The sequence below is a fragment of the Mastomys coucha genome, unplaced genomic scaffold (assembly GCF_008632895.1).
Source record: "Mastomys coucha isolate ucsf_1 unplaced genomic scaffold, UCSF_Mcou_1 pScaffold1, whole genome shotgun sequence".
Taxonomy (NCBI): Eukaryota; Metazoa; Chordata; class Mammalia; order Rodentia; family Muridae; genus Mastomys; species Mastomys coucha.
Genome location: NW_022196891.1, coordinates 51854944 through 51869301, shown reverse-complemented (window position 1 = coordinate 51869301; position 14358 = coordinate 51854944). Strand labels below are relative to the sequence as shown.

Genomic DNA, 14358 nt, shown 5'->3' with positions numbered 1-14358 from the left:
CAGGACCAAGGACCTCTCTTCCCATTGATGATTGATTTTGCAATCCTCTACTATACACATGCTGCCAGTACAATCAGTCCTATCATGTATACTCCTTGGTTGGTGGTTGAGTCCCTAGGAGCTCTGAGGGTAAGATGTAGAGGCTCACAGACATCCATTGAACTGACTACAGGGTCCCAAATGAAGGAGTTAGAGAAAGGACCAATGGAGCTGAAGGGTTTGCAGCCCCCTAAGACGAACAACAATATGAACTAACTAGTACCCTCAGAGCTCCTAGGGACTCAACCACCAACCAAGGAGTATACAGGGTGATTTTTTTAAATGTCACAACTGAGGAGTATGTCAGCTTGTCCCTAGTGACTAGAGGTCAGGAATACTGCTCAGCTTTATACAACATAGCACATCTATTTGACAAAGAATGATCAGAAATGTGGAGAATGATGTCAGAGCAAGTCTGTTGTATATGTCTTGCTCATCTGTAAAGTGGAGAGATTATAAGAGCAGACTGCTATGTATGATAAACTGATATGGATGGCAATATTAGACAAACTTTATGCTCAGAGTATCTTCGTATCAACACAGACCACTTCTTGTCGCAGCATTCATCTCTCTCTCTGAATATATATGCCCACATATATCTTTACATATATATGAATATATGCCACATATATCTTTATATATATGAATATGTATTTCCATGTATCTCTATGCATACAATGGAATGAATTGAGATTGTCCCTATCTTCACTCAAAAAGGCCAAATCTTAAGATACTGTGTTCTCTGCAAGTTTATGGTGACCCTGGTATTGGCCTCCCTGCAGTGGATTGTTTGTCTTGCCATGTTATATTTACAAATTGTATTTGTGCTTGTGAAGTGATCATCACAGGTGATCTTCCTTGGGTTGAACAGACTATCTCCAGATCAGGTTCGTCACCTCTAGCTTCTTTAACAGCGCCTTCCAAACTCAGCACAGATCCCATTAAGTCCGTGCTCTGCTTGTTTGCACTTGGCTTTGTTCATTGTTGCCATTCATTTATTTATGTATTTGTGTAGATAGTAAACATGCAAGGATACACAACACACAAGGCAGTGCATTAGAGGCTATGGAGAATGTAAAGATGAAGCTGCAGTGTAGCATAGGAGAAGATAAGAGAACATCGCAGTGTTGGGGGCAGGGTAACATGAAGTGCCAGAGGTACGTAGAGGAGTGGGGACTCACTTTCGTCATATGAGCACAGAATGGGCCATACGAGTATTATCTGGACTGGGATTTTAAGCATAACTAGCCCTTCCACTGGTGGCAATGAGAACAGGTGGAAAGAGGGGAAGAGAAAAATGAGAAATGATCTGTGACAGGAAAACTTGGCACATTTGGGGAGTGCTGGCAGTACTTCAGTGAAGCACTAATACGATATATTGCTCTGAGTATAATAAGACAGTAATAAAAGCCTGGACTCTGTGATACTCATGTCTGGATTAATCTTAAATTCATAGTGGTTTTGTTGCTAAATATGCTGGGTACCAGATAATTCCATTCTATTCCTTCCTTTCTTCCTTTAAGAAACAAATGTGCTTAGTAATTCTTTTTCCAGATACTAGATGCTGGGGTAGAACACTGAAGAATGTTTGTACTTGATTGCTCTGAGGACAGGAATAGGCTCAGAGCTTAGCTAAGCACTGAATTTCCATAGAACCCAGAAGAGGAAGCTAGATGGAATGGGAGCCTATTTCCATCTACTGAGCAGAGGCCTGACCTTCTGACCACAGAGGTGATACTAGTGCAAATGGAAAAGGAGGGAAGTGGGGGGCATGGCATGGAGGAAAAGAGAGCAGTAGGTAATGATTGGTGTGGTGTGAATCAAATATGCAAAGCACTGTGCCCCAGTGAGGGGGAGATGGCGGAGCTAGCTACAAACAGAATCACAGGCTCATGACAGAGCTGGTTGTAAGGGAAAGATGATGAATTGCTTTTAAACCAGTTGATTCATGATGCTGTCAAGCCTTCCATGTGGGGGAGCCCATCTGAGCAATTGCAAATGGTACCAGACTTCAAAAAGAACAGGGCTATGGATAAAATGTTGGGCATTGTTCCGATAGCTTTAGTGGGAGCCATTAGGATGGATGAGATCACCAAGGATGTGTACACAGTGAGAAGGGAAGGCAACAGGACCTAAGGGAACTACACATTTAGGAGATCGAAGCAGAAGAGGTGGGGATGAATGGGCAATTAGAGAGGTGGAAGGAGAGCCTAAGTTTGGAAATGCTCCCCAAAAGGGGTAGGGAGGTAAGGGGAGGTAACCCTTCCCGGGCCTGGATGTATAGGGGTCTTAATGTCTTAATGTATATAGATGTCTACATGTCTTAATAATCTTAAGGGAGACATACTTTAGTGGTTTTAAAAGTCTCTCAGATGTATTTAGTGTGTTAAGTCCACTTGGTCGATCTGTTCCTCACCCCTTAATACCTTGCAGGGCGGGGGTGAGAAGGCAAAGGGGCTTTTTTTGTGGGACATCCTTTCTCATGTTAAGGTTTGGCTCAGTAAGAAGGTTGCTTGATGTGTTTTCTAACAAGTTCCTGGAGCACTGTGGCCTTGACAGAGCTTAGAGTGTTTGTTCTGAAAGTTAGACCACCAAGGGGAAGACACTGGAGGTAGTCTACAGCTGATTTTGTCTGTGCCATCCTGTTTTCTATAGCCTGGCTGGTTGAATGGCTATATGAAGATGTATAGCTCATGCAAAGCTAGTGTCCACGTAAAGGGACGTTTCACCTTTCTTCTTTCGTCCATGGATTAGGGAGGGCTCAGTATCTACTGGTTGGTCCTCATTGACTCCTGAGTAACTTCAAGCTCTTCTTCCTCAAACGCTTGAAACCACTCTCACCTGGCTACAGGTTCCAGACCATACTAGTGCCTTCAGCGTGTCCCCACAGCAAGTGCCTTTACCCACTGAACCATCCCACCAGCCCAGGCTCTGTTTCTTAATACTGTTGCAAAGATGAATAAGTTTTAGCCTAAAATTTAGAGGGCACGCAGACATTCAAGCATAGTAGCATTGAAACCTCTGGCATGTGGCAGGTTCTTTCTAACTCTGTGCTACATGACTTTACAGACTTGACTTTATTGTCTTGTACAAGATATGGTTTATACTAACTACATCTATTGCAGAGGCCTCTTGTGTAGTTCAAGCCAGGTGATGGATATGCAGAGCTTCTATCTCCCACAAATATTAGTAATTATATATTATAATACTATAATATATAACATATATATATATAATATATAACAAATATTATAATATTTGACTTAAAATGCCAAAAAAATTACTCAGTTCTCTTCTTGTTGAGAGGAATTTTCTTCCCTTTTCCTGAATATTTTTCTCTAAGGAAAGAACATAAAAGCCCAGTTATGGTAGCTTTTGTCTGTAATTCCATCACCTGAAAGGTGGAGGCAGGAGGTTTACTATGAGTTTCAGGCTAGCCGAGATCACAGTGAGAGCCTGTCTCCAAAAGTAAACCAGACAGAAGATAGCTAATTTGAAGAAAATTGTAACAGAACCCTTTGTATCACCTACCTTGCTCCCTGGACAAATAAAAGATCTTGAAAGCTTTACTGTGAGTATAATTCTCCATTGGGGAGCATGGAGTTGTCTTTTGACTTTGTCTGTAAAGCCTGGTGTGTGTCCCTGCAGATGCAACAATAGTTTCTTTTGCAGTGATATGACCCTTGAGTTTACTAAGTGTCTTTATAACGATTGTAACAATGTTGGCATCATTCTGTGAGCAGGATCTTTTACTCCTCCACTGCTGGTACTGTCTTCACTGTGTGTGTGTGTGTGTGTGTGTGTGTGTGTGTGTGTGTGTGTGTGTTTGAAGGATTGCTTCTTTTCTTTTAACACAAAAAGCTAAAGTTTCAAAGCAGGTGGGGTGTGGGTTAAACACTGTTCTAAATGGCAGGCCTGCTGTTTGTGGGGAGGGAGAGTGGCCTGAAAGTTTAAAAATAACCTGAACAGTATAGACTCCTGTGAATTCTACAGCCCAGAGCACTGTGAGTCTGTGGGTGTTTTACCTGCTGGAGCGCAGGCAGGAAAACAAGTTGAGAGGCAGGAGGATTTAAATTTGCTGAATACTTTCATGGCTTGCGTTGGCAGTAGAAATGTTCATGAAAAAGTTGAAGTCACTCTTAGTGTTCAGGATCGATATCCCTAGTGTCGTCTCTGGACTCTCTGAATACACCATTCTGGGTTACATTGTGGTCTGTGCAGCAGATCCTTGCTTCCTGCTCCGAGCGAGCACTTCCTCCCTGACTTTCACTCCTCTGACGCCCATGGGAATTTGGCCAGTAGCTTTTCCGGAGGATTATGGGATTGACTTACAGAAAGTTCAGGGGTTAGTGCATTTCAGATAAATTTGACCATTCATTGACAAACAGGTGGATAACATGCAAAACCATACTTGTCAGGAGTAATTTTGGGCAGCAACACAACTCTTGGGGTTTGAGGAGTTTTGAGGTATTGAAACAGGTTTTGAACCAGTATGCAAGTTGGCAGGACAGATGATGCTCTGAGAGACTAAAGTGCAAAACTGAAAATGAAGCTGAAAATGTACCAGAATGCAGCTTGAGGGTTGATCGCCACATTTGGCTTCTCTGATAGTCCCTGAGATGCGATGCTATTTTGCACAAGTGTTTATAAACAGAAGCAGGGCTTAGATATAAGTCTCCCAGTTGTGTTGTGTGCTGCAACACCTGGGTTCTGAGCATGATCAGCACCGCCTAGAGAGTGTGGATGTGTCTTCTTCCCTTGGGATTGTAGAATCATGATGAAATAAAGCAACTCGCCCCAGGCTCTGTTGATGTCAGTTAGAGGCCACACAGGGGCTAAGATAATGGGTATGATAGTTATGTAATCCTAGGGTTGACCTTCTATACCACTAACCACCTATCAGAAAATTATTTGATCTTTTTTTTTTTGGTCTTGCTTTTCATGTCTATAAAAGGGGGATCATAATAGTATCTACACTATGAAATTATTCTGAGAAATAAGGAACGTAAGGCATAGTGCCTTTGATGTAATAGCTTGTAAAATTTATTATAATTACTCTAAGCCTGTATATTGTAATTATTTATTGCTTTAAAATCATATGTATGTTAATTATGTAAATGATATGTTACATTATATTTCCTTTCTGTTTTTTTAATTTGTCACACGTGTGTGTATGTGTCTGTGTATCTGTATATCTGTGTATGTATAGAGGTCACAGGATAAGTTTTAGGAGTCAGTTCTCTATTTTTACCATGTGGATCTCAGGGATCAAACTTACATATGTCATCAAGCTTAGAGGTACCAAATGATACAGATGGGCGAGGGAAAAGCAGACTTCAACACTGACCATCCCAGGTCGTTGGAGAACCATAGTGCAGTTTCTGCTGAGTGGAAGAGGCAGAGTCAGCAAATGTCCTTCCCAGATGTGCATTTCAAGAGTGCCCTTGGAACCATATCACGTGGGGATGCCGTATTCGCTGTTTATTTTATACTGAGTGGGTGCAACCAGCAGCTCAGTGTAGGAGAGGCGGTGGGGCGGGTTGTGGGGGGAAGAGGTGCGGTGATGGACAGGTGGTGACTTAATCTGCTGTTGGTTCCCACCCAGGGGGCACCAAGAGAGGCATGATGGGTAAGCAGTCTTTTCTCTTGGCCTCAGGTTCTTCCTAAGGGTCTGCTTCAGCTGTGAGCTGCTTTTTCTGTTCTGGGAGCATAACCTTCAAGAGAATCCTTCAGAGAGGGGAGCTAGATAGACGTGGCAGGTAGAGCGGCAGGTACAACGTCCACTCTGAACCCTTCCTTTCCTAGGTACTCCCTTACTTGTTCTGGCACCTAGCAAGATACTTGACACACAGACAACACTCATTGTATATTTGTTGAATGGATGAATCAATCTAGGCCTAAGTAGGCTGAGCTAGCTTTACAGAATGTGGGCTCCATTGTTGTGTTTTCTGAGACAAAAGGCCAAGGGGGTGGGGTGAGGGGGCGGGCTGCTTCCGTTCGTGGTTCCTACGCTCTGATCACCCTTGGTAGTAAGCACAGGGGCTCTGCCGAGTTTCTTGCTTGCCTTGGCCTTGGCAGAGTGGCACAAGTGGTCTCCTAGGTAAGGAGGTGAGGTGGGCAGAGATGGGGCTGAGATCCAGTCTTTCCAAGGCTCTAAACCTCCCCCATTGACTTTCCCAATGCCAGTTAACATCTAGTAGGTTCAACATATTTGCTTGTTTGTTCGGCTGGAAAGACGCCAAAGAACGGATTGAAGAAGTAAGGGTATGTGCCCTTCCCCCAGCCTTGAGCAGGCTAAGCAGACCTTCATTGTTTGCCACAGTCAGTCTTCCGCTGGCCCGGCCCACCTAGGGTGGAGCCTTCTGACCTAGGCGGAGGCCTTCCCGCCTTGCTGCACCTGCAGTTTCCTACAGGAGCAGACTGCCTGGAATCACAATGCACATAGAAATGCAGACTGCATAGTTAACCGCATGCATCTTGTGTGTGGTCTCCGGCCTGAGCTCTTACATATATGGGCTGTCCTCCCAGCTACAATGCTGGGGCATCAAGGACTGGTTTCCTTCTCTGGTCGCCTCCAGTCCGTCTCTTTCTGTGCACTCCATGTCCTGTTTCTAGGAGAGAGCCTTTCAGGAATCAATCTCCCCTATTTCTCCTTTCAACTCTATGTTCATAGATTTCTTAGACTATTTCTAATTTACCTTTGAGCTCCAGAAGTCCAAGAAAAATGCCCATCACATGAAAAGAGCTTTGTGAATATGTGCCAAGTGTTTTGTGAATTCATGAATCAGTAAACCAGACACCCAGCCCTCTCAAGTAGCACGGGCCTTTGGGTTTCTGTTACTGCTAGCATCTAGTCTTGTCCTTTTTTTTCTCTTCCTGCTGGGCATTGAACCAAAGGCTATGTACATGCTAGACAAGCACTCTACCCCTGGGCTACATCCCCATCCTTGGAGTTTGGAGATAGGTCTCACTGTGTATCCCAGACTGACCTCAAAGCAGAAATCTGACTGCCTCACCTTTCCAAGTGCTGGAATTACATGTATATAATACCACACTTAGCTTTATTCCTTTTTGACCATGTCTTAGGCACTTATACATCTCTACTCCCTCATCTATCCCCAGTCCTCAAAGCAAAGCCATCCAATTATGGTTTTCTGCCCTTTCTAAAACAGAAAGCTACCCATTAGTCACAAGCTGCCTGTTGTGTGTTACCCCAGCCTCAGTGACATAGATAAGACATTAGGAAGACACTTATACAACAGTTACTTTGCAATAGGTGCCACTCCAAGAGCTGTATACATATCAAAAAACAATCTTTCATAACAGTCCAGTGGTGTGGTGTATTCTTATTTAATCCCCTGGGAGACTCTTAAACTTATCTTCATGCCTTTCTTCTACAGTATTAACATCATGTCTATGACCTAACTCTTAAGCAAGGAAGACATTATTTGACAAACACTACCTTAATAGCAGCCACTGCCATAAGGAATCTGAGGCTAATTATTATCAGGAGAGCTGACTGCTGTTTCCCAGCTCTGTGCCATTGGAAAAGTCCCTTGCTCTCTGGGCCTCAGATAACAAATAGACTATGTCTCACATCCCTGCAGCACAGAAGCAGTAAGATACCCTTATTACTGAAGAGGTGTTGAGTTACCATCAAAGGATAGGTTCAGAAATTCCTTTGGGCAATTTTCAGCTGTTTGATCAATTGGTAGGTATTGGTGTTCTGGGGTTTCTCAGCCCCAGGCCTGAGAGATGCTCATTCCAGGGCTGGACATTATTATATAAGGATGTAACATTCCATTTCCCACCAGAGTCAAGGCTGTGTGGTGCTGTGAATGCCAGCAGCCTCTTGAGATGTCTGCATTGCCATCCTGCTCTTCTGCTCCGCCGTGCATTTGCGCATGGTTTCCTGCCAACTTTCTCTTAAGAACCCACTCCCAAGTCCTCTCTGCATTATGTTCCTTAGAGCACTGTTTTGCATAAGAGTCTATTTCTTGGAAAAGCTCAGTAAGGGAAAAATAGAACAAAGGGGGCTCTGATAGTTTAAGCACAAGCCATCCAAGTGTAATTGGCAAGGCGAAGCAGAGTGATCAGGATTGGTGGGAGGGGGATATGCCTTCAGCCAAGGCCCAGATTTTCAGATTGCTCAATGAGTGGCTAAAATCTTATATGAAGATGGCCCAAAGCCTGTGAGGCTTGGAAAGATCTTTATGAATGAGTGGGGTAGATTCTCACCTCTCCACTCGGGATGCCTTGGCATGTGCTCCATGGTCACCTGGTCTGGGGACACTGCAATGGCCTTGCTTTCCCCCTCTTCCACACGAGGCTGAAAATCCTCATGTCAGTCCTCCTTGATCTTGTCTGACAGTTGAATTGTTCACAAGAGTATCAAGGCTACAGGAAAAAGGACTCTGAAATGTAATAATATGCATATGATCAATAATCTGGGAAAGTTTTTCACTTGCTTCCTTTTCTCCTGTTGAATTCTGAGTCTGCAGATCAGTTTTCGGGGAAACATGCAGAACATTGGCTGCTCCATCCTGATCACCCGTCACCCCAGATCTCTCTCTCTCTCTCTCTCTCTCTCTCTGTCTCTCTCTCTGTGTGTGTGTGTGTGTGTGTATGTGTGTTGGTAACCTTGTGCCCAATATGTGGGCATGAACTTCTTGGGAACTGTGAGATGAACTGCTTGCAGTGTGAAATGGAGGTTGTAGATCTCGACAAAGCCCCACCGGGAGTGGCATAGAGCTGGTGACTGATTGTTAAGGACTTCTGGGCTCTCAAGCTTGGTTCCTGAGGTAATGGACTGCTAAGTACTTGTGCTTAGAGTGCTGTCTCACATGTGACCAGTAGATGGTGCTCTGGCAACAGGGAAATAAGACTTCTGGCTCTGAGGCTGAGAAAGGGGTTTTCCAAAGGTTTTAACACTGTTTTCCAGAGTTCTGATCAGTTGCTGATTCTCCACACATTCATTTGTGGAGCTTTAAGAGAACAATAAAACCAGGGGAACATGTACTTACCAGATTTCCATACAAGGATCATGATGGCAGTGTTCTGGCCACTCTTGATAGTTCCCTTTAGTGTGGTACCTATTTAGACGTGGGACAGAATTCATCTTGAGGATAGGAGGCAGGGCATCCATAGGCTTAGCATCATTGTGTCTCCTCTTGATGATATACAGTTTGCAATTACGTGGCATGGTTATTAGAAACTGAAAATCAGATCCATTAGATGTTTACTTTTATCAGATCTGAACCAACACCTTCATGACTCTAAGGCTCTGCTGTTCTTTGGGCTGAATCAGCACCTTAATTCATGCTCCTGTGGTCTGTGAGGTCTATAATGGTGGCCAGCTGTAGGGCTTATGTACATTGGTAACTGTATCAATCACTGATGTGATTTAATCTTTAAAACAGTGTCCACCTGGCAAGTTGCAAATTGAGAGACAAGAGAGTAGGAAGCCAGTACAGAGACCCATAGGTCTTAAAGCTCTCAAAAGCCATGACATTCAGAGAAGAATGTGCCTTCCTTCAACTTTGCTGCCCTTAAACCAAGCCCCCTTCTAAATCTACTGATGCCATAATATTTTCCCTAGCCCCCTGGGACCGCTTCTCCAAGAATCCTAATTAACTCTACTACAGAGCCATTCCTACTCCTGAAGTCTGCCTAGATGTTTGTAAAGCCTGCTTCTGTTGGGAATGCAGGAAGGCTAGGTTCAGTCCCATGAGGTCCCAGAGCTGCCATGTATATTTTCTTGCATATTCTAGGCCTCCAAAGAGTTACAGCAGTCACAGGAAGCTGGGGATACTGAAGAAAGAGGAAACAGAATCAACACTAGATCTTGGCTTGCTGGGTAAAGAGACAAAGTTCATCTTTCTCAGAAACACTTCTGGAGGGTAAAAGGCTAGTGCACCCTGTTTAGCAAACAGACACAAAGGCATGGAGAGGAAGGTGTTATGTCTCACCATAGATTTACAGCAGAGCCTGCGAAGCTATACAATCTCGTGGAAGTTATGAAAGACTCATCATTTATGTCATCATCCATATGGCTCATTATTGAATCCCCGATGTCTAAAATAGTGTCTGTTGTGGGGAATGTACACAAATATGTTTGCTAAATGAATGGTTTGTATGGCTTCTCTGCTGTGGACTATCATATATTTTAGTCCCATGAAGTTTACAGAGTTCTGAGACAGCCACTTGGTCTAGGTGACCATTTAGTGGAACTTCATGGTCACCCTCCTTTATTGTGTCCCCTATTAACCTCGTTGGCAAAGTGAGATCACAATAACAAGTGAGGCTGGCACACTTCCAACAGTGATTTGGTCAGAAATAGTCTTGGATGAACCCTAAGGTCGACACGTGGTTCCTAAGGGCAGAGAATCCCTGTGCTCAGGCCATTTCTTTGCATTTCTTGTACACAGAACCTTTTCTGTCTCACACACACACACACACACACACACACACACACACACACACTCAAACATTCTCATACAACAGACACATATCAATGCATGCATATAGACATGCACAGACACATACAGGTAGGAATATACAGGCCTCACACTCAGACACCACCTTATCTCTTAATCAGTTAATTTCACACACTGCCTTTCAGGTCTGCCGCACTGCCCTCACAGTGATTTCCAGTACTGGGGCTTTGGTCAGCTTACGTCTTCAGCCAGCCCTTGCCCTCAGAGCTTCTGTCACTTACTTAGAAAGGATATGGATACAACTATGTGTTGAAGCCAAGGATGAGCATAAATCGAGGAAAATATGCTCCAGACAGTGCAGGTGATGGGAGGGAACAGGGACAGACTGTCCACGGAGTCTCCCGTAGGCAAGGACTAGGTTATTAAATGCAGAGCTTCTTCCTCTGGACTTAGAAGCCTACAGTTCCTACCTCTGCAGCTCAGACACTTTTTCTTTTTAATGAAGTAGGTTTGAGAACGTCAGTGGATCTTAGTTGAGAGTAAAAGGTGGTAGTGGGTGGGAAACCCCCTTTGTTAGGATTTTTGAGGGCAGTTTGCTTAAGCTTACTGTCTAGGGACTGGAATATCTGGGCCACCTGCCAGGAGGTAAGCAGAGCCCGAGCTAGAAGGCTGCCTTGTAAAGGTCCCTTAAGATCCACAGGACAGAAGGTCCTAGTGAAGCAGAGGGTACTTCTCTATGAGGCCTGGTGAGTGTTGGTTTAGGAAGAGGGCACTCTATCTGCCCTGGGGATTCCCTGATGATTGGTAGTGGAACCTAGGATATCCAAAGCAGAGGCTACAAGATCCTAGGGAGGGGTGCACAAAGTCCCTACGCTCCACTAGAACAGCAGCGAGCAGAACCCTAGGCAGGGCATTGAAAGAGGCACAGCACTGGGTACCCTTCCCAGGACCAAGGAGAGTGTTCCTGGACAGGTTCTTGATCTGTTGCAGAGAGTCCGCAGGCATCACCAGCTTCAGTGGGCCTCTTTTTCTTCTCTTGTGGGAAACGGCGACTCTTCCTTGGATCCTTGCCTAGGTAGCCTTTATTCAAATCAATCCACAAGCCAAACCAGCCTCAGCACGCTGGACTCTGAGAGCCCCGCCCCCGCGTCCCTCTCGGATCCTTGGCTACCTTGCTGCGCTGCTGCGCTGTGTTCCTCAACCTGCCCTTAAGCATCGTCCCTGTTCTCTGTAGCCGGGAAGGCCAGGAGGAGAAAGAGCTGGTCTTTGGTGAGGAAGTTCGGTACGTGGATTAAGTCCTATGCCCTGCCATCGCTAGCTAGGTTGACTGCAACCTGTTCCTCGCTGCGAGTGCTCGACCGCCCGCCCGCCCGCTCGCTCACTCGCTCGCTCTCCCACCCTCTCCCCGGCGCAGCCGCGGATCGCTGTTGCATGCTGATCCTGAGAGGCGGCGGCGGCGGCGGCGGTGAGCGCTCTGGGCGGATGCTGGCACTTGGGCTTCGCTGCTCTCTGGTTGCTGCTCAACTTCTACCCCCAAAGCAGGAGCTGTGAAGTCATTTGCCCCTCTCCGGCTGGTTCGACTTCTCATCTTCATTTTTCGAGCGATGCGGTTTACGCAGGAACCTTAGTACCGCTCTCCCCCCACCTCCATCTCCCTCTCTCCAACCTTTGGATGCATCTCCGCTGGCAGATTTAAAGAGCCAAGTCTTGGCTGTGGAATTTCTTAGATGGACTCGCAGGGGCTGGCGCTCTAAAGCATGTCACCGTAGCTGGCCCTCGTCTCTTTTTCTTTTCATTTTTTTCAAAGTTCTTTTGTTTTCATTTCCTTCTTCCTCTCTACCCCTCAGCCCGACCAATAAATCAGCAAACTGTTACCTAGCGGACCAGTGCCTGCCTTTCTCTCAACCAGGTGGTGCGCGTGCCAGAAGAGGAGCTATGTTTGAGGAACGGCCTACCCCACCCCTCTCCGGTCCCTGAACACCACCACCCCACGCTGGCATTTTGGGGAAAATATTCCCTCTAGAAGCCCTACCCCCTTCTTCTTTTTCCTTGAGGAATGGAGCTTCGCAGAGGTTGCCTTTAGATTCAACAGTTCAGAGCAGGGCTGAAGAGCCTGCAGGGGTCCCCAGAGGCGGTGGTCCCTGCGCCTGTGTGGAGAAGGCTCTGAGCCTGCTGCCTGTGTCTTTTCTGCCTCTTGTTGTGTGCGGGTGTTCGGCGATCACCTTTGTGTGTCTTCTGTCTGTTTAAACTTCAGGATGGCTCGCTTCGGGGAGGCGGTGGTCGTTGGCAGGCCAGGCTCAGGCGATGGAGACTCGGACCAGAGCAGGAACCGACAAGGAACCCCCGTACCGGCCTCGGGGCCAGCGGCCGCCTACAAGCAGTCAAAAGCGCAGAGGGCGCGGACTATGGCTTTGTACAACCCCATACCAGTCCGGCAGAACTGTTTCACGGTCAACAGATCCCTGTTCATCTTCGGAGAAGATAACATTGTCAGGAAATACGCCAAGAAGCTCATCGATTGGCCATATCCTTTCTTGCCCACCATGACTTCCCTCTCCCCCTTTGCATTCCATCGGGTGAGGGGGGGCACCTAGCATAGAATCTACTCCCCACCCCTTCCTGGTGCCAAGATTTGCCCCTTTGCTCAAGTGCACTGCCTTGTTGCATCCCAGGGGCAAGCCTGAAACCCTGGAGACGTATTTGGGCACTAGTGGTTTTCAAGGTAAGACTTTTGGTTTTGGGATTATTTTCCACGTAGAAATCTCTAGTGTACTTCGCTGCCTGGTGTGGAGGCATCTGCCTCTTTCTGGGCTTTGTCTGTTTCTTGGCCACCCCGGAAGCCTATCAGAAGCTGCACTCCATGTGGTTTGGCTTACCTCAAATCTCAGGGATTCTTTCATAATCAGTTCTCTTTTCTTCCACTTAAGCCAGTCCCTCTGCTCCCATTCCTACCAGCTGGGAAAACACTTGCACTGTTTGCCAGCAGAGAAGTTGAGGCTTGCTTGGAGGGGATTTATAAGACCAGAAGCTCCAAAGAGCATGGGTCAAACCCATGTACACAAGTAGACAAATGAATACTTATGAAGCAGGCCTTGGGCTAGGGACTCAGATAACTCTGGAGACCAAGTTTAAGTTCCACTGAAAGTGAGTGCCTGTTAGGGGAGGTGACAGGCAAATAGCTCAAAGTTGGAGCTCTCTTTTCAGGCAAGGAGGTGTGCTCATCCTTCCTTGGCCCTAGGTTGTTACTCTTACTTCTTAATGTTTGCAATACCTGGTTGCTCTCCCAGTATCCTGAACCAGACAGATCTACTGGGCCTGAAGCCATCAGTTGAGTGTCAGAGGTGTGCAAACAATTTGTCTCCAAAGCCAAGGGTGTTGCTCTTCACAAAGAGTGGGTAGGTCATCTATGGAGGTGATGGTTTTGGGCTAAAAGGCCATGCATGGAAGGAACATCTTTGCAGGTTTTACCAAGCACACCAAATGCAGGCTGCTGATTAGGCAGCTTACTGCCTGCTCTGCACTAAGAATTTGCATGGCTGACAAGGCCGTTAGGAGTTGAAGGTGGTAGGGTGTTTCAGGGAATTACAGGAGGCAAGCCAAGGTTTTGAGGTTAGACGTGGGGGTCGGCTTGGGGACAGGGACTTTGGTGCCTGTGGAGGGACCATTCTTTGGAAAAATACACCTGCAAAAGAAACTCCTTCTCCTGGCCCCATGCTCCCTACCTCCAACCTTTCTCTCAGGGGTGCAGCAGTGCAAAAGCTGAGGCTGGGGGATGGGGCTCAAGTACTAGTTTGCAAGGCATCTTGCTTCCCCCAGGGCCTGAACATCTCCTGCAGCAGCCCCCCAACCTCTAGTTTTTTGGCCTTCTTTTTTTTTTTTTTTT

The 14358-nt window shown here is 46.1% G+C and overlaps 1 protein-coding gene across 11 annotated transcripts in view; it reads left to right on the top strand.

Annotated features, from left to right (window-relative positions):
* The window catches only part of Cacna1e (calcium voltage-gated channel subunit alpha1 E), a 485364-nt gene that overhangs the window by 142409 nt on the left and 328597 nt on the right, over window positions 1-14358 (top strand). For 9 of the 11 annotated variants that reach the window (XM_031385114.1, XM_031385091.1, XM_031385097.1 and 6 more), the window contains exon 3: window positions 12730-12999. In XM_031385114.1, the coding sequence (XP_031240974.1) occupies window positions 12730-12999 (270 nt within the window). Of the gene's footprint in view, window positions 1-11643; window positions 11758-11916; window positions 11941-12729; window positions 13000-14358 lie in introns of those variants that run through there. The other 2 variants (XM_031385161.1, XM_031385153.1) reach the window with 2 other exon arrangements.